The 20,495-nt window shown below is 41.0% G+C and overlaps 2 protein-coding genes across 2 annotated transcripts; one reads left to right on the top strand and one right to left on the bottom strand.

Moving 5' to 3' along the window:
- Positions 1-2,059: 2,059 nt before the first annotated feature.
- Positions 2,060-4,834, bottom strand: ela3l (elastase 3 like). The gene is made up of 8 exons (XM_005729363.1): positions 4,757-4,834; positions 4,470-4,558; positions 4,152-4,249; positions 3,829-3,957; positions 3,189-3,325; positions 2,673-2,818; positions 2,214-2,366; positions 2,060-2,117 (listed from the first exon to the last, which is right to left on the bottom strand). Exons 1-8 carry the CDS (start codon positions 4,794-4,796, stop codon positions 2,100-2,102), a joined length of 810 nt encoding a protein of 269 aa, XP_005729420.1. The 5' UTR covers positions 4,797-4,834; the 3' UTR covers positions 2,060-2,099.
- Positions 4,835-8,574: 3,740 nt separating this feature from the next.
- On the top strand, positions 8,575-20,327 carry bco2l (beta-carotene 15, 15-dioxygenase 2, like). The gene is made up of 12 exons (XM_005729362.1): positions 8,575-8,618; positions 10,390-10,567; positions 10,806-11,017; positions 11,373-11,488; positions 11,587-11,689; positions 13,535-13,675; positions 16,475-16,635; positions 17,072-17,242; positions 17,739-17,876; positions 18,571-18,753; positions 18,944-19,054; positions 19,830-20,327. The coding sequence occupies exons 1-12, from the start codon at positions 8,585-8,587 to the stop codon at positions 19,944-19,946; spliced, it is 1,665 nt and encodes a 554-aa protein (XP_005729419.1). The 5' UTR covers positions 8,575-8,584; the 3' UTR covers positions 19,947-20,327.
- Positions 20,328-20,495: the final 168 nt, after the last annotated feature.

The following is a 20,495-nucleotide window of genomic DNA, read 5'->3' as shown; positions in this document are numbered from 1 at the left end:
AGTCAGTCACAACTACCTACTAAAAAGCACACAGCTGAGCAGAAGCCACACAGACCTTAAATTCGTTGACTCCATTTTCCTCATTGGTATTCAACACAACAGCAGGGTGTCCCTGGGGGATTCTGCTCTATTCTCTCGGTCTCCCTCTCATCCACGGTATGTGTGCAAACGCTTGTCTGTCCTTCTTTTCTGGAATGAAGGACATCTTTGAAAAAGTGAGGGCATTTTGGCCCAACAGTGCCGAGTATGTTAGGGTTCGGGTGATCATTTGGTAATTGTGACGGTTAGGGATAAAGGGTAAGGAGCAACAGGGAATGTCACTGTGTGTCCTCACAAAGACTGAAAGCCACGTGTGTGTGTGTGTGTGTGTGTGTGTGTGTGTGTGTGTGTGTGTGTGTGTGTGTGTGTGTGTGTGTGTGAAAGATGGGAGGGAGCTATCCTGACCCAGAGTTCAGACAGACACAAAGAAATCTTTTGTGGTCCCACGCTCACTCTCACTGCCGGTTGCACAGAGAAGTTTTTCAGGGGAACAAATCCAGACTGCAGTAGTTTAATCAGTGGCTCATACACTGCTGCACATTTAAGCTATATTTCAAGTACTGAACAGGGGATGGCTGTGTAATAACTGCTACAAGATCTAGTTGATAAATGGAATTAAAATGGAATTAAATACAGCAGCAAATGTGCTAAAGATGTGATTCATCCTGGAGCATCACATGCTACCTGTCATGTTTGAAAGTTTTTATTAATAATAGTCAAGATTTATTGCTTTCATCTAGTTGCTATTACATTTTTAGTCCATTCATGTCATGTCATGTGTAACTATCTATAGCTGATTTGATGTTGTGATATTCCTCCGCTACATTATCTTGATTATTACAATAATGAATAACAATTATATTTGTAATCTGTGGGTTTTAGTTGTAAACTGTATTAAAAAATCGGTATACCCTTAGAGTTGCCCTATCAGGTATATTTCTAAGGATCACTAAATTAGTGTAGGCTCAGCCTACATGGGACCTCGGAGGAAATAATTAGAATGGATCACAGGCTGATGCTTCATGTGAAAGCCCCAAAAGATGTGTGATTCATTACATCAGAGATGAGATCAAATACAGCCTGAGAATCATGGATATGCAGCAAAACAGTGCCTTCATGTCTGTGCTTCTGTCTGCTCTTTACACACACACACACGACTTCATTATTACTCGCTCTTGCAGGACGTGTCATGTCTAATGAATGCGTCACAGGCGTTCACATTACCTCCATTAACCTGCCAAAGCTTATAAGTGTGCGCATATGTGTGTGTCTCGCCAATGTGACAGAGAGAGGGAGAGAGAGAAAAGAAAGAAAGAGTGAAACAGAAAAGACAGTAGTGAGAAGCAATTAATTTTTTTTAATCTTCCCCTCCCAACCCAACCCATCCCCATCTTTCTCTCATTACTGCTTCTATCATCTCATCACAGCATAAACAAAAGACAGAATCTTAACTTTTTTTTTTCATTCTGGCCTTCTTCATTTTCAGAGCACTGTTTTTAATGAAGAAATTCCCAGCAGAGTATTGCGGTCCCCTGTGCTGAAAATACAGGATAGAGTATCAAACCAGGACAGGTTCTTGCAGGATAGTCTTTTTTCTTCTTCTTCACAACAAATATCAGTCACTTACTCTCAATATGAAAGTTGCTATTTAAAATATCACTGCATATTTATTTTTATGAATCACATGCTTGACTACAGTGAGCTATTTGAGGGAAATATCTTGTGTTTGCTGCGTTTGTTCCAGGCATAAACAATACACAGAATCCTGCTTTGGAAAGCTGTCAGAACCAATTTAACCTATCAAGAGTGTACGAGGACACCTGCTGGACGACGGGTGACATTGTTTCCATGCCTGGCAAACTTTTATGAACAGGGTAAAATAATTTGCTGTAGAGATGCCCAGTTTCTTTCTTTTATTTTTCTCTCTTTTTTTTAAATGAAATTTGAATTCGAGTTTGTCAGACCTGAGTGTGCTTTAATGTGATGGGTATTGAAATAACACACAAAATACACGCAGCTCTCCAGGTCTTCTTTAAAAATTGTATTTATTGCCATCTTCCTTAGTTGCTCATCATAACCTGCAAGAAGGAATGAGTCATTACTTAAAATAGGAAAAGAGGAAAGAGAATTAGAACAAGAGATGTTTGTTTACAAGCAGCTGTGGTTCTGGTTACCTGGTCAATCCAGTCGTTGAAGGCAGAGACTCTGGTGAAGACAGTGGGTTTCTTCTCATAGTTGCAGCCAAGGGCGGACACAAAGCTAGCAATACCGTGCACCTCCCAGACACCTTCAGCGTTCTGACAGTTCAGAGGGCCACCGGAGTCACCCTGGAGAAAGTAGGGAATAGACATAGAAGTAGATAGAGAAGATCTAATGTTTTGTGCATTTTATTAAACTAGTGTATGGTATGGCAGAAAATAACTGCAATCAGGACTGTTGTTTATAGTTATGATTGAAATTTTATTTTTTTAAAAAGTCAGTTCTTGTCAGCTTGAACATAAAATCTCTGAAAAATGTGATTACCTGTGTATATTTGTCGTTGAACACATTACATTCAAATTTGCTTTGAGTTTTCAACACACGATAGAAAACAGCTCTTCCCATGTACACAAACACACACAGTGCAAACTTACGTTGCATCCAGCCACAATTCCATCTCCGCCAGCACACACCATGGTGGTCCTTACAGCGATACCCCACCAGTCAGATTGGGAGCAGGTGGCATAGTCTGCCACAGGCATCAAAGCTTGCTGCAGCTTATCAGCTATGGGGCCTCCGGCTAAGACACACAGGCAGAGCCTACATCATCCACATACACCGGCCTGCAGTCAAAGCTGATTTACAGCATTTCTTAAAGCGTCAAATTCACTGTCTGACCCACATTTTTCAATTTAGGAATAATCCTCCTCCCTAAATCTTCCAGCAAAAAATATCATGCATTTGATTTTCATCTGAACTTTGGAGGTTACCCCAATTAGATATGCTTACTCACAGCTCGTTATAAATCCATGCATCTCACAGATGCACTAAATGCTCTAAAGGACAATAAAATATCCCGTAGATACCAAACTAAGAAAAAAACCAAAAACAAAGTAAATACCTCAACAGACACATAAACATAGCTCGGCCTTCTTTAAACAGCGACTTACTGTACAGTCTTCCCCATCCAGTGATGTAGCAGGGGTAGAGGTTGGACAAGACAGTGCCAGCAGGGGGGATACATGCCAACTGCACCTGGTCGCTCAAAGTCGCAGACTCTGACAGTTTGATCAGGGCGATATCGTTACTGCAAGAGAGACAGAGGGAGAGAGACTGTGTGAGGGGTTCGTACTGACAGGCAATTTCAAATCATCCTCCAGAGCAAAAAGCAAAGAGAGCGAAACACAGGCAGATAAGATAATGGGAAAGAGTACAGTCTGTATTCCTGCGTCCTTTCTGTTTGCTATTACTGTATGTCTAAAAATACTGAATAATTAATGTATTCAATTACAATCTTTACAATCTTTGAACTCTATTGCATGAAAAAGTCAACTTGTTTTTTTAAAGAAAATTAACCAATATAATACTATTTTTAAATGGTTCAGTCTTTTTTTCTCATTTACTCAGCAGATCTTTGACATGTATAAAAATGTCGACATTCTTCATGGATATGATTTAGACTGAAGCAAGTAAATGTAATTCGAGCCCTGTTCCCATACGCTATATTGATACACTTTTACAGAGATGATGATGTACTATATGTAGGAGACTGTCTTTGCTCTCAGTATTGTGAGGTGGTGATTGTGTTACCCGAAGGCCACAAAGATAGGGTTCCATTTCTCATGGACAATAATCTTCTCAGGCAGGATAGCCTTGGAGCCAGCCTCTTCCTCCACCAGGTTGTATTTGCCCACATACACCCTGTAGGACAACGCGGTACTGTGGGAGAGAGCAGAATGTCAAGGCTGGAGTCTACCAGACAGAGGAGTTTGTGCAAATAGCTGAATAGTGCGGTGATTGGTTGAATTGAATTCCCACAGGATTTAATGTGGGGTTGGGGACCAGAATTTAATTTGTCCACTGGTGGTTGTGTTTTTGTGTTTTGTGTCTTTGTATTCCTCTGCTGCTCATACTTAATGCAGTGAGCAGCAGTCATGACCCAGTTGGCAGCAATCAGAGTTCCCCCACAAGTGTGCCTCCACTCGCCGTCCTTGTCATACTGCAGGGAGATCTGGAGGTGAACAAAGGACAGCAAAAAGGACGGAGTATAAGCAGCAGGTTGCTGATGAATAGATGGACTGCACTGTGTGCAGATTAAATTCAAAAGCCACTCTTTTAATTAGAGGATTTCCAATAGCCACTGGGTATGACAACAAATAAGCCAGATGCTCTACCCATGAGGTTTGCCGGTAAGTATAAAAACACAGACAGATGTGTACATATTAGCCTACCTGCCAGGGCCAGCTGTGAGGCCTGGCATCGACTCCGTTGACCACACGGGAAGTCAGGGGCGGAATGGGTGGTGTACCACACCCAAGGGCTGGACGAAGAGGGGATAGAAGTGAGCTTTAGAGACACGGGAAAAACTTTTAAACTGCATCATTTCTCTTTTTGATAAAGGACCGCAGGGGGGCGAGCTCCCTGTGTGGTAATGAGCAGGCACGTATCCGCGCTTACATTACTTGCAAAACGGCAGAAACAATTACACACAGAATTAGAAAATGCCAGATGTTCTTACCGCCAGCAATGAGCACTGAGGCCAGCACAATGGGGATCATGTTGATTGATGCTTCTGCTGAGGGACAAGAGGACACACGTTCTCTTTTAAACTTTCCCCCACAGGCAACGCCTGCTCTGAATGCAGCAACACGTACTACCATTGGTTTGCCTGCACCTCTCCGGGATGAAGATAGACCAATGGCAAAGAGGGTCAGTGTTTGTCTGCGTGGCTGACGGATCACACAGGTGTGTTTTTAGGAACATTTCTCATGGCCTTCCTGTAGAATTACAATGGGTACAATGTACAGAAACCATGTATGCACAAGAGCGCCAAGAGTTTTCTCATTCATGAAAGGAAAGTGTGTTTAAGTTTGTAAATACTGAAGGTACATTCACCTCTGTAGCATTATGATTCTGCATTGAAATTCACCTTTACACTTTCTGTGATTAAAACCTTTTCCCTGAAAGCTGGAATTAAATGCTTGCATAACACCATGGGAAGCCGACATCTGGCACTAGCTTGTTTTCTCAGAATTGAAACACACACACATGCAAAAAAAAAAAAAAAAGGTAAAGGACAACAAAGTTATGAGAAACAGATGTTGTCATTGATGCAGAAAATATTGATGGCTGCGTTACAGTCTTTTCTTACACCACAAACAGCTCTAATGCAAATTCTGCAGCGTCAGAAACACAAGACACATTGGCCATATGTATGAGCATATATGTCAGCTCAGCATCTTTCAGGTTTGAACAGTCTTGCTATAGCTATGCTGTATATCAGCTGTTGTGAAGTTAAATGTACTGATGAAAACACCGACCCACCTTGTTATGATGACTTGAATGAATGGATAGAACCTGAATAAATTATGAGACTTGGAGGACACAGATACAACTTCTGAGATATGAAAGTGTCTGGGGTGACTCAGCAGGCAGACACACTAAATCTGTCTAGGTAGCTTTTACGTACTGTTATGTGGCACAATAAAAAGTTTGGCGGTTGCTGCCAGTTTGCAGCAAAAAAAGTGTTGAGAAATAGAATCGAATGAAAATAGAATCGTTCATATGCTTCTGATAAGAGAACCTGAAATAGATTCAGAAATTATTAAGGTTACAGGAGTCCTGTCTTACATTTGAGACTTCCTGAAGCAAACACTGTGCTGTAATCAAAATCAATGTCACACTACTTCAGATGGCAGACTGGACTTCTTGCTCATGAATCATTTAGTTTCCTGGTTCACCACTAGATGGGACAATTTATCTGCTTAGACACCAAACTGATCTATAGTCATTTATTTACAAAAATGCATTTGTAATGTGAGTCATTCAGAAAATCAACTTCTGTGAAGTGGGTCTGAAAAAGAGGTCCGACAAGACTTGGAGACTGACAGTGATAGTAACACATATTTGTTCTCCACTGAGAACACCTTTGCCATGAACATGTGCAACTCGTAACAACACTTGAACCTACAGAAACAACTTTGCTTAAATGTTGGGTTACAGCTGCTCATTTAGAGTTTACAAAACAAGCAAATTCTCTATGGGAAGAAATAAAAAACACTTGAAAGGCAACTACAGCAAACAAGCTTAGACATCCCCAGCTTATGTGTGCTTGTGTTTGCGTGCATGTCTGAGTGTGTTGGCGCGAGTGTAAGTGCACCTTAGTGTGTGTGTGTGTGTGTGAGAACTCCTCTACAGCTATCATATGTATTTATATATATAATTATTTGAAATCTAATTAAAATCAGTCTTCTAATTAAAAAAAAAAACATTGTTATACTTATTACAAGCCAGTGTCCAAAGCAGATGCCTCCTTTCCCCTTCCATTTTCTGATTAAACCTCTTGTATTCATTAATTTGATAGTGGCAAGATAATGAAGTGAGGTGGATGTTGAAGTGATACAGCTGTACAGAACAGGGGGGTGGGGGTGGGGGGTTGTTTCTGTAGGAAAACACATAGACCTGACCTAAACCCGCCTTTTTATTTAGCCCAAAGCCTCTGATTACCCAAATATACTCCCTACCACTAACGCCTGTTTATACGAAGTAGAAGGTAGCCTGTCGTGTGCTGAGACGAGGCTCACTGCATTTATGGCTGAGGAAAGCACAACACCTCATTTACTGGAACCCCACCCACCCCCCCTTTCCTCACCCCACTCCTGGGGGTTTGTAACAGATACAGTTCAGGCCGCTTCCCCCCATCAGAAGTGCAGCTGAACTCCGAATGACACCGAGTGCGAGGTTTATGGTTGGTTTGTGTCACACTGGGGCAGTAAACACTGCACTGGCCATTGCCGTTGTCAAGTGGCACAAACAAGAGACATTTTGCAGTAATGTATAAATATTATTGTGTGCTTTTGGCTGCAGCCAGCTGTGTGGTTTTTGAACTAATTTTCTCTTGCATACCTCTGTCACTGGTATGTGGTATGCCTGTATGAGTGTGTCTTTTGGTTTGTAGCAATAGTTCAGCCCAGCCTGAACCCACTAATGTCCCAAATGTTTAGCTTTCTGCCTTTAAAAAAATACACAGCTGTACTTTCCAGTGGCTGCCTTAGTTGCCATAGGCAGAGTGCTTTGAGCCAGAGGGCTCAAGTAAATCTGTCGGCTGTCTGCTGCTGATTTGTTTTTATCTTTGATGCTGATTTTACCAGAAGCCCTTCCCTGCTTTCTCGTTTGGGTTGATTGTTGCATGTTTATTTTATTTCTGTGTCTTTGTTTACTGCGGGTATAAAATTCATTGTTAACTGTGCTTTAATACTCCCAGGACGGGGAATACTAATTTCATTAATTCTCGTGAGCACATCATGACCAAACTGGTCTTACAGGTCTTGCACATACTTGCCTGCTCTCTCATTTTCAGTGTTAGAATGAAGAGGAGTAGTGGGAATTGGTGCCGTCTATTAAGATCTGTTTACAGCGTTCATATGTTCTTCACCTAATTTTGCATTTGTGTCAAGTATGTTTATGTCACTACAGTTTACACTCACTGCTGCAATAGATCATAGCTTCTATCAAACATGGCATTTTAAACATGCTGCATATTCCCGCATAAAACATCTCCCAAAACATCTTTTGCACTCGTATCTGCACGTTAGTTCGGAGTAATTAATTTTTTGTGCCACTGAGTCTTTTTAGAGCAAGAGTGGAACATCGTACATGCAGCTACCACTGGAATTACACTAAAATATTCCTCATCACCTTTGTTTATACACGTACTTTTGCAGTCAGCACCAGTTCATTGCAATCTCTACTTTCATCAGTCCACATGAAAGAGATAACAAGCAGTGTAACCTACTGCTACGTATAATAACATTTACAGTAATTACAGACATTTTATATAATTTGATTTTAGTACAAATACACAGGGACCTTGACTGCATTGAAAAACACACATTATGTGAAGCTATGCAGAGCAGAACAGGATCAGATGAAAGCAGTAAACATGCTCTCACTGTGGGCAGTGGCACAGACATTTACATTATTAATAAAAAACCGGATCATAACGTTACGTGGCTTTTTCAGTTCATGAGCTTATCCTTTTTGACTGATTTCACACCCAGAGCAGCTCATTTCATTTCATTCATTTGATTGTATGTAGGTAAATAGTGAAAATGTTTTTTGTCTGTTTGCTAAACTTAAGATATCAAGGCTAACATATTATGAAGATGGCCATGTTTTGCTTTTTCCTGCTCCACTTGTTAATGATTTACTAGACTTGTATTCTGCTAGTACTGTATTGTTTAGTGCGTGGATTCAGTTACTTAACAAGGGTCCAAAGGTTGAAGGTTTTTCTCCTGCACTGCATAAATCCTGTGTATTTCTCTGCTCAAACACAGACCAACAAGCCATGTCCAAGACCGCAGAGCCCCAAACACGCAGCTGTGAGTAGAAACCTCTTTCCGATAATGTAGCCAGAAGATGTGCACATATGCGTAAGAAGAATGAAATGGGACTGAACCCGTTCTTTTCCTGATATATTTTATTGCATTATAAAATATGTAATAGCTCTGCGTTTAGTAACTGGTGAATTGAGCTCACTCCAGCCTGTTTTCTACATAAACACTAAAACCTCGAAGCCCTTACAAGAGGCTGCTTTTTGTTACCCGTGACTAAGAACAGAAGTAAATCAAAATCTCAAGTACAATAAAAAAACAAATGTGTCGAGATATGTGGCGCTCTTAGACTTTGTTGCCTCCGCCTTTTACAAAAGAGAAGCAGTTTGATAGCATCAAATGTTAAAAAAAAAAGCCTTTCCATACGGTTCCACACAAAATATAGGTGTGCATTCAGTTAATGCAGTTAGGCCTGCTAGTCATAATGTTGCATTTCGAAATCAGAGCTGCAAGTTACAAAAAGACGTGCTGGCATTTTGTATTGTTCCTGCTCCAAGGACTGCTGAAGCAGAGCTGGTAAAAGAATATGCACAATGTCTCATTAACAGCTTTTAGTCATTCTCAGCTGTTAACTCCAAGAGCGGCTGACAGGCCCCTACACAGTGACAAAAAAAAAAAGAAAAGAACATGAATTAAAAAGATGTGCAGGATTATAGCAGCAAATTCTAACGAGGTCATTCATTTGTATCCTGACTGTACTGTTGGTGCTAGAAGGGAAGCAATTCATTAAAGAAATAGCTGTTGCAAATAAGCTACTGTTGCACTTATTCCAAAAAAAAAGAAAAAGAAATATATATTTAAAAAAAAGAAAAAAGTAATACCTGAAGCTATTATCAACAACAGTTCTGGGCTTGCCAGTGCTGCTGTTTTGTTTTCAAGAAACTTAATTTTGAATGTAACAGTAGGAAGCTCAGAAAATAGCCTCCTAAAAATGACAGACACACATTTAGGCGTCATTTGCAATGCTGCTGTAATCACATTCGAAACCCACCCAAATCAACATAGTAAGAGATTGTTAAAGCCTACTGTGGTTATATCTCCCATCACACATTCCCACTTTTATTGCCTGTTGTATTCGTGTGACAGCAATGAGCGAAATTCTCGCTCTGCTGATTTGTCGCAATAACGTGGTCAGGAAAACTGCGATATTGTACGCTAAGCTCAGCATGGCGCCCCGTGCTGAACCCTGAGTGTTTTGCTTTTGCTAATCACGTCACTCTCATATATATTTTACAGTTCCCATTATGAGGAGAGATATGAGGTAGCGAACAGGAATGGGTTATTGAATAACAGATAAGACAGGCAGTGCAGGTGTCATTTGTAGTGCATGACCCCGGAGAGCCGTGTTTTCATACTAGCAGGAGCTGTTAAAGCACAAACCGTCTCCTATCAGAGATAATGAATGTTTCACAAAACCACTTCCCTTCACATGCAGAGTTTAAATGTTTGAATTGAGGATAACCAAACATCGGAAGAGCCAACAAAGGACATACAAGATGGAGTTGTTTACACAATTATCTCACAATAAATAAAGGTTTGCTAATTAGTCACATCCAAGGCCCCCAGTTAATGCCATCACATGGTTTATGGAAAGGATCTAACCTCACTTTCTCCTTCAGAGTCATTTAAGAAATGCAAGTGTGCAGCAACATGTTACCCACCAGTGAACCCCTATGTGCATACGACCAGTAATATAGAACACAGTGTATACTATAATGTGCTTTACCAGCCTTTCAGTGCTTCTTCTCTCCTCCCTCAGTATCCAGTAGGCAGAGATGTCCACAGGCCAGTGGACTCGAGTGCTTGGCGCCTCTGGTCCGTTCTGCAGAGGAAACCCCCGACCCCATCCCTACAACCATAGAGGGAACAATTCCACCTTGGATCAATGGGAGCTTTCTGAGAAATGGCCCTGGGAAATTTGAATTTGGAACAGACAGGTATTTGAGGAACACTATGAAAAAAAACCCCCATGTATTATCATGGTAGATTGTAAACACATCCCTGTACTGTAGATAGAAAAGATAGTTTTCCCTCAGTGTTTGTTGAATAAGGCACCGATTCCTCAAATAATCCTTTTTTTCCACTCTCTTGTGTCTCATAATTCTCACAACATTCCCTCTACCTAGTCTTACATGAATATCCTGCCGGGAAATTAATTCTCTTTTTCGCTCTCAGATACACCCACTGGTTTGATGGCATGGCCATGATGCACAGGTTCCACATCCGTGAGGGCAATGTCACTTACAGCAGCCGCTTCCTTAGGAGTGACTCATTTGTCGAAAACTCAGAGAAGAACCGCATCGTGGTTTCAGAGTTTGGGACATTAGCCATGCCTGATCCCTGCAAGAACATCTTTGCACGCTTCTTGTCACGCTTTCAGACTCCGAGTACGTGCGTCTTCTTTACATATTGCATTTTCCCGCTGCCAAATACAGTGTTACACCATTTACTACATCAGGTTACCGGCACAAAGTAAAAATCAAACAAAAACATATGTGAGAAGAAAAGTATATATGGATATTCTTTCTTCAGCGCCCAGGTTCTTGACTCCACAGCAAAAGGCTTTTGCAGACAAATGAAAGCTGGGACATTACATTGTGCTTTTTATTGAGGTAAAAAGAACACAAGTCAATATTTGTGAGTTTGGATCTCGTCGTGTGTATGCTGTAAGGGAATGGGGATCAAAAGGATGGCATAAAGTGCTCTGCTAAAGAGCTGCATTTGATATGTTTTGTCTCCCAGAGCCAACAGATAATGCCAATGTGAACTTTGTCAAGTACAAGGGGGACTATTACGTGAGTACAGAAACTAAGTACATGAGGAGAGTAAATCCACAAAGCCTGGAGACAAAAGAGAAAGTGAGTCAGTGAGAAATGTGTCTTTTGACTGCATCTTCCAGCTTTTCTATAGCGAGGTCAATGACCAGAATGGTGTGTATGTTATTTTTTTTAATAAGGTGGACTGGAGTCAGTATATCGCTGTCAACTCAGCTTCAGCCCATCCACACTACGACCGCGATGGTTCCACGTACAACATGGGCAACTCATACAGCAGAAGTGGTAACCTGTCTTTGCTCTTTCCTTCTCAGTAGTTTACTATGTTGAGCTATGATTGGAATTTATATGATGTTCACACCCCAAAAGCCGCATTCCTGTAATGCATCTATATCCTCCTACTTGCCACACACACACGCACACGTTTATTTGCTTCCAACAGTGGTCCCACAATAATCTCCTGTTTGTAAGCTCCCTGTGGGTGTTATATACCAGGTATTAATAGGATAATCTCTGGTGACAACTTTACAAAGCCTTGTAAAGCCCTATTGACAACCATAAAATGCCATATCGGGTCCATTTTCTCTCCAACTTTCATCTTCTGAGTTCTCCAAAGCAATACTTTGCACCATCTGGTTTCAGGGTTCAAAGTACTCAATCGCTTCAGTCGCCCCCTCCAAATATTTTCCTCTTACCCCTTCCTGCAGCAAACATCAACCGCTGCCCTTTAGGGAGTCACTTTGATTTCAACACGTGCATAGTTCCTCGGGGCCACTCATTCATTTTTCCCTTGCTTTCACTTGCATCATCCCCCACCCTTGCTTCTTGTTACAATCAACCTTGACAGCTTGTGTGACTCTGGCAATCCCCGCATGTCAGCATTAAATAGCATTTTCTTTTTGGTATCAACTGTCCCACAAACAGCAACATTCGACTCGACACAGAAGCTGCTACTTTTGCTGGTTTTGCTGGGTGTTATGGCAGAAGGTGGTTCTACGCTAAACAGCCTTTTACCTTCAGTCAAAATCAGCCTCAGCTCGACTTTATGCAATCTACTCAATAGTAATGCAGTCCTTCTATGAGGGCATGGATGGAAAGAAATCCATTCTCACTCATTCTGACAACTGTATTTAATATAATGATGACAGGTCAAAGCAGCTCCCACCTTTATGCTTTGTCTAACCACGCTACATTCAGAACATCTTCTCATTTCCATTTTCAGCCTGCTTTTTCCAGTTTTCGACATGTTTCTTCTTTTTCAATGCCGGTCTGCTCTTGTTAGTTAAAATGAGTACGGTACTGTAAAATTTATCTGACCTGCATCATCATTATCTGCATCATTACCTCAGCGTCAAAAGCCTCTTTCAAGCGCTCACTGTCTCCAATTAACTTTTGATGTCCTCTTCATCTTCATCACACTCAGTTCAGAATATCCGCACAACCACCTGGCACATGCACGTCAATCCATTCGATCCAGGCCACCGTCTCTGTGCAACAGACCTTCACCACTGTGCTTACTTTCTCAGTTAAGGAGAGTTACACTGTCATAATATTAAGTAAAGGCAGTGGTTTGTTAAAGTTACTGCACTAATTGCTCAGAAGTCTCTCCAGTTTTCTAAATCTCCGTGCGCTTCACCTTTCAGGCTTCGTACTGACCCACCGTTCGGCCTGCCCAATTTGTCCATTTTTGTCAAGTCATCACTTTCGCTGGAATTAGTATTTTGGTATTTCTTTGCTGATTGGAACAACCACATCTGCTTCCCCTTCCAGATCACTTAATCAAGGGTCGCTGGTCTTCCGAAGCCTGCCAGTTATACTCTTGCACTCTATGAATCTGCCATGAACTGCCACTGATCCTCAAAGAGGACTTCAGGCTTGTTGACTCCAGTTCATCTGTCATCTTTAATATCAATATTTTTTGTTGCTGGTTTTTTGATGATGAAGATGATAGATGAAATAGGGGTGGTGTTTGGAGTGCTCCTTGCTTGTAAATTGTCTGTATGCCTGCTAAAGATAAACCTCTAGATCTTTAAAGTTCTGTCCTCAGGTTTGTCTCTATGTATCTTTGTGGGTTTACGCTTTGAAATAAAGTCAGCCTAATAACACAAGGTGATTTTGGACATTCTTTAGGATTTTTCTACAACATCATCCGTGTGCCTCCTCCTGAGGAGAAGGCAGCAATGGAGGACTCAGCCGACCTGAGTGGAGCCAACGTGATCTGCTCCATCCCTGCAGCTGATCCCAGGAAGCCTTCCTATTTCCACAGCTTTGGTGAGAAACACACTACAGCATAATAAAGAGTCCCCCACTCCGCACTTTTTAAAGTTGTCTGCATGCTGGATGTAAACTGAAGTGAAATTAATGAATTCTGGGAGAGTTTTTGCTTTTTTTCCAGCACTGGCTGGATGAATCTACTTCAGTGAAACTTTTTAATGCTCTTATTAATCACTGATTTTAATTCCAGTCTCGCCCTCCTTTTTGTCATTCACAGTTCCTTTGTCTTTCCTTTCAGCTCTCTATATCTCTCCTCTTTTTAATTCTACCTCCAAGTTTCACACTTTTTTTCAGCGAAGTATTTACTGTAGTTTTTTCCACGGCTTAAATCTGACAGGACTGCTAACAAGACAGCTATAATTTGCATGTTAATGTTTCATTGTTTGTTGTCCAAATGTTATTCAGCTTCTGCTTGTCTACACACTCACCGGTGTCTTACTTACAACTAACTAGCGCCAGGCTGGACCCTCTTTGCCACCAGAACTGTCTTAATTCTTCATTGCATAGATTCAACAAGGTGCTGGTGTGGTGACCCACTAGAAGGCTCCACTTAGACCCAAGCCTGGAGGTGGGGTTCTGTTGTGTTTGGACGCGATATGCTGAGTTAATGTCTGGAGGTGAATAAAGTTGGAGTGGAAAACTAGACCTCTTGTGTCGTGTGTCCCATGCCTCCATACTGGAAACATTACTTAGAGGTTTTGCTACATATTGACATGGCAGCATCATACAGTTGCTGCAGATTTGTCAGCTGCACATCCATGATGTGAATCTCCCATTCCTCCACTTCTTAAAGGGGCTCTACTGGATTGACATCTGGTGACAGTGGGTTTCATTTGAGGACAGTGAACTCATTACGATATTGAAGAAACCAGGTTGAGAGATGACAGAAATTTGTGAAAGCACCCATCAGAAGATGGGTACATTTGGTCCGCAATAATATGTCAGACAGGCATATTTGAACGATGCTCAGTTGGTACTAAGGGCTCCAATATGTGTGATGAAAATATTCCACAGCACTGACATCAGCCTGAATCATTCATGCAGACAAGCTGGACCTATGCGGTCATGCTGTTGCGCTCAACTCTGACCCTACGGTCCAAATGTTGCAACAGAAATTGAGACTTTTGTCCAATTTCGGTAACCCTGTGCCAATTGTAGCCTCATCATGCTGTTCTTAGCTGACAGAAGCTTAATTCGATTTCTGATAAATCACTTGTTGCACATTTATATACTAGTTCTACAAGGAACCCTTGATCAGTAACAGAGCTTGTAAGTGGTTATCTTAGTTACTGGTGCTTTCTTATGAGTTGGAAGCAGTCTGGTCATTCTCCACTGACCTCTGACATTTTCCCCAGAAAATCGCCACTATTTGGATGCTTGTGTGGGAAAGTCCCAGAAGATGAGAAGTTTCTGATAAAAACAGGCCAGCCCGTCAATGACCATGTCGCATTCAAAGTCACTTAAATCACCTTTCTTCCTAATTTTGATTTGAACTACTGAATGTTTTGCTGCCTTATGATTGGCTGATAAGTTAACAAGCAGTTGAACAGGCCAACCTAACTATGGGGCTGTGAGTGTAGATATCTGTAAAAGATCTATAAGAATACTGTTGACCATTTATGGAAAACCATATTTGGTGAAAATTGTGATGAGGGGTAGGATCTGCGGGGAGAACAAATTCCTCTCATAGACAAGCACTGGGTGTGAGTAAAGTCAATATCATAAAAAGCTTTGCATGCAATATGAAGGTTATTGTTGTGGAGGAAGGTTTAGCAGGCTAATGACTGTGTGAAAACGAGTTGGGTTAATATGACTACACAGACCATGATTAGATGTTAACAATCAGCTGAAGCAAACAGTTCATAAATAAGCTACTGTTAATTAAACTTAAGCTGACACTAGCTAATGAAAGCCTCATTCTTTGGTTGCTCTAACCCAGTCTTGCCCCACTTGGCTTTTACATTGCTTCAGTTCCCTGATTATATCTATGTCTATATTACTGGCAGCCCACCCATGTGCTGGCAGACTTTCAGACACCAAGAAGTCCCACAAGTGTGGGAACATTGTTCAGCAATCCAGGTTGCGCGCCACATCTCTTGGTAGAGTTGCTGGATGCTTATGTTTAGTGTTTATGTGCAAAAGCAAATGTCTTGGTGCTAGACTTGAACCTAATGTTCCGGTTACATGCAGGTACATGCTGATGGTTGATAAACTAAAGGGAAAACAGGACCCTTTAATACCTATTGATAGAAATCTGGTGGCTCTGTTATACCGTGGGGGTGTTTCCCAGCATGGTGTGGGTCCACTTGTCTTCTTAGAGTGAAAGGTAGCTTCAAATCTAAAACAAGTTGTTTTTAGGGCTCTTTGCCTTTATCCTGTGAATAAACACTTCCATCTATATGGCAATAGTCTCTTCAAGGAACTTATTAAAATTATGTGAATGCTATTTTGTCCATGATTTTTGACAAAATGGTTGCGGTGGTGGTGCTTTTAAAAGAATTGTATCCTGTCACTCCAGTAGAGCACCACAGCAGTGGTAGAACCCATGCCAGGGAGCATTCAAGTTACCAGTATGATTTTTGCTAGTTTTTCCTGTAATTTGTCATCAGTCTGTAAATAACTGCTGAAATAACGTGAGAGTTTTAGTCTTAGTTTCCCCAAAACAGCACTGATTAGTTACACTACACCTGCAACAACAGTAGAATTCATTGTTAAACCATGCACACGACACCAAGGTATATCTTTTATGTGTCTTTTAATGCAGCCACTTCTTACTGTGTGTGCCTCCCTCTCTAGTCATGTCGGAGAACTATATTGTGTTTGTCGAGCAGCCAATCAAGATAGATCTGCTGAAGTTCATGCTGTACAAAATACAGGGGAAGAGCTTTAGCAAAGTCATGACCTGGGAGCCTCAGCATGCAACAATCTTCCATCTGGTCAACAGACACACCGGAAAGGTGACATATATTATAACGCTTATTTACTGTATACAATCTAGGGTAAAACAGGAAACACACAATCACAACCAGCTGCCGAGGAGTCGGAACAGGAAAAAAAAGGAAAGCTGTAAGCTGATCTCTTCATGCACTATTACATTTTTTTCATATTTATTTTGATGAAACTACACTCTGATGGTGTAGCCTTTCCTCGTGTGTTGTTGCTCTCAATTTTTTCATCTCATTACACAGCATACCCATTAAGCATATAATAACAAACTTTCAAAATGATAAGGTGCAACTCAATAACATTCGTGCCAAGCAGGGAGCTTGTCTTCAATTGTGAAAAAACAGCACATCACCTCGTTTGTCTTTTTTTTTTTTTTTTTACTTTGTCTTGTTTTCTTGATATTGTACGAATCTGAGTCCTCACTGGTTGATGTTTCTGGTCTGACAGAAGAGTGAAGTGAAGTACTATACAGGACCCATGTTTACGCTCCATCAAATCAACGCTTTTGAGGACAGTGAGTTCTTGGTTATGGACATGTGCTGCGGGGGCGATGGCGAGCTCATTGGGGAGTTCACGCTGGAGAACCTCCGAAGAAATTCAGGAGAGGAAATAGACGAGGTAAATGCCTTGAGTTTGTTAGTTTGTTATCAGTGAACAGCTCAGATTGAAATGCTGGCTTTTTACCAAAACAACAACATGAGTGACTTCCACATAATGGTGTTTTTGTATCCATCATTGTTCAGCTAGTATTTTGTTTTGCATTCATAACATTACCCTCATCCACCCTGAAACCTAAAATATGAATCAGCGAGGATTTGTGGAGGATTTGTCTGTTTCTTGGGCATAGACTGTTCAATTGCCTCTGATGTTTTCTTCTTTTTTTTCTTCCTCTTCTTCTTATTTGTCAGTTTCCAAAGAAATAGACTTTGGAAATATCTGTGATTTCAAATGTGGTGGAGTGTATTACTTTCATCAAAACATAGGAACATGGTTTTGTGACAGTACTTTGTATCTGTTTGGCTGTGATTGTTCTTGAGGTTGCATCGCACCTTTTATTCAAACACAGATAGTTGGGAGTCTGTTTTTTTCATATCCCTCTGATTTCTTTTGGCAGTTTTATAACTCATTGTGCAGAAACCTTCCAAGAAGATATGTCCTGCCTCTGTCCGTGGATGAACAAACTCCTGCAGATGAAAATCTTGTCACTTTGCATAACTGCAAAGCCACGGCGAGGATGACAAAACCTGGAGAGGTAGGAGTCAATAGCATGAATTTCCTGCCTATAGTAGTAATATTTTTAACAGTACATTACTGGTTGTACTGGGAACAGGTGAAGATGGAGGCCTATAATCATGATGAATACAACCAATTTACTCCCACACATTCTCATCAATTATCCAGCGTGATGAAAGTTACTTTCTGCAAGAGAGTAATTTCATGAGTTACAGCAGATAAAAACGATGTGTCCACTATTCAGGTGAATAATTAGAGTTTAACGGCTTATGTATCCTCACACATACTCGCTCTCCAACGCTTTCTTACAGCGGAATAAAGCTGAAAGAAAAATGTGATCTTTTAGTTGTCATGACTACCTGTATGACACTGTCCTCCGTTGTTGTTGTGAGAGTGCATGCAGCAACTGAAAAACATCTGTTAAAGTGCTCATGCGACCAGAGTCACAGAAAAAAAAAGATAGAAGAAAACTGAGAAAAATATTGCTTGCTCGTTGCACGTGACATTACATTTATTTCTAAAGTAAAATGAAGAGAAATTCATTTATTGTTAACTAATGGATGCTCTGGCCCTTTTGCGGGAATCCATTAATTTCCCTGTCAGAGAGAACAATGCTGTACTGATTTGCAGGACCAAGGAAATCATGTCTGTCACTATGTCTCAATTTTTGGCTAAAGTCTTTCACTGATTTGAGCAAAACCTTCATCCTGCAGGTTTACATGACCCACGAGGAGCTTCACAATGATGAGCTGCTGCAGTTCGGTGGCCTTGAGTTCCCTCAGATCAATTATCACCAGTTCAATGGCAGGCCTTACCGCTACTTCTACTCCTGTGGCTTTGGACACGTTTTCAGTGACTCCCTGCTCAAGATGGATGTCCACACCAAGGAGCTTAAGGTTTTCTATCAGTCAAAGGGTACACTTAGAGAAACCTCATTGTTAACTGAGCCGGGTATTACCACATCAAAGCTATTTCTACTTCTGTTTCTTTATCATAGCGAGGGCAGCAGTAGGTTGTGTGAGTTGGTTTTCTAACATGAAAAAGTTGAGAGTAAGGGGTATGTTTATGTGATCTTCTCCTGTCTAGGCGTGGCGTTATCCCGGCTTGTACCCGTCTGAGCCTGTCTTTGTTGCTTCGCCTAAAGCTACTGAGGAAGATGATGGAGTTGTCTTGTCTGTCATCATCACACCCAGAGAAGTAATTGAAACCATTTATCTGAGAGAGATATTCACCTTTTATGGTATTTGTGCATCACTGTTACAGACAAAAAAGGCTAAAGTTAGTTTGTCAACACAATAAAAATGAGCAGACAACTGTGAAAATGTATGTGGCCCGGATATGGCCATTTGTATTTTCTTCTAGGCTAGCCTGACTGATCCAACCAGGGTCAGTGTGGGGCTAGATGCCATGTGCTTTACAATATTTTAAGAAACGCGTGGCCCACACAACATTTGACTGTGCCATAAACTTATCCAGAAGGGCCAAAAGTAGTCAAAATAATACCAAAATGTGCTACCTGAGTCCACACGGTGACGTCTATATGACTGTGAGTCATTTACCTTCACAGAGTGTTTCTTATTGTAATGCTTACTCTGAGTTTCTTTAATCTTGCCTGTGGCAATACTACACTAAACACTTTTAAACAATAAAAGCTAAATTGAAAAACCCATTGTGGAAACTAACTGGATCTAAACTGAATTTGAAAAGAAAACACACACATATAAAAAACTAATGAAGAATATAAACAGAAATTGGGTGTATACAATGAAATTTATAGAGGAAAAAATATACATAATAACAAACAGACTTTGTTATACTCTTATTGCAACCTGAGCAGACATATATTTTTACTATGCATGGGAGAAGACAAATGCTTTGGTGCTCTCAGTATCATTATAGCAAGAAGGGAGATCTGTGACCTTTTTTTCCCCCTTCCAATAACATAATCTTCCTCCTCTGTATCTGTTTCCAGGAGAAAAGTACTTTCCTGCTTGTTCTGGATGCCAAGACCTTCTCTGAGCTGGGCAGAGCGGAGGTCCCTGTCAATATCCCATATGGGACCCATGGTGTGTTTAACGAGATGGGCTAGATTTGCCACTCTCTACAACTCTGTGGCAAATTGCTGAAATTGAACCAGCAACCAGCCACTTTATCCACAAAATAGAAAATCTCTGTCGATGTCGTTCCCTGTAAAACTCCTGAACTGTAAAAGACAGAAAGAAGTAAGAGCTTGGAAAAACTGCACACTCATGCCATTTGTTTGTGCCTCCTTGATGGGAATAGGTGCATGTCCCCACCGTGTGCTGCCATTACTGTTAGAAAGATGGCAATCTTAGGAGGCTAACAAGACAGAGAGCCCAGCATGGCATCGGAACACTGATATAGTTTGTCCTCTATGTGTCCTCGTGATCTCTTGTAAGAATTTAAAATTGTGCTTTCCTTTCAGTGCATACATTCAAATAAAATATGTTTCCCTTTTTTTTTCTCGGTTAAAGTGTTTTTGCATCATCATACCACTGGAAACGCTATACTCCCAGGGAGAACAGAACAGCACTTAGGATACATAAAAATGCATCAGAGGAAATTCAATTTCTGTCAAAGTAATGTGATAGAAATGGACAACGTCTGAAATGCCTGG

Source organism: Pundamilia nyererei, unplaced genomic scaffold (assembly GCF_000239375.1).
Source record: "Pundamilia nyererei isolate P.nyererei 1_Seehausen unplaced genomic scaffold, PunNye1.0 scaffold00033, whole genome shotgun sequence".
In the NCBI taxonomy this organism is placed as follows: Eukaryota; Metazoa; Chordata; class Actinopteri; order Cichliformes; family Cichlidae; genus Pundamilia; species Pundamilia nyererei.
The sequence above is the reverse complement of the archived record's forward strand: the minus strand, read 5'-3'. Positions and strand labels throughout refer to the sequence as shown.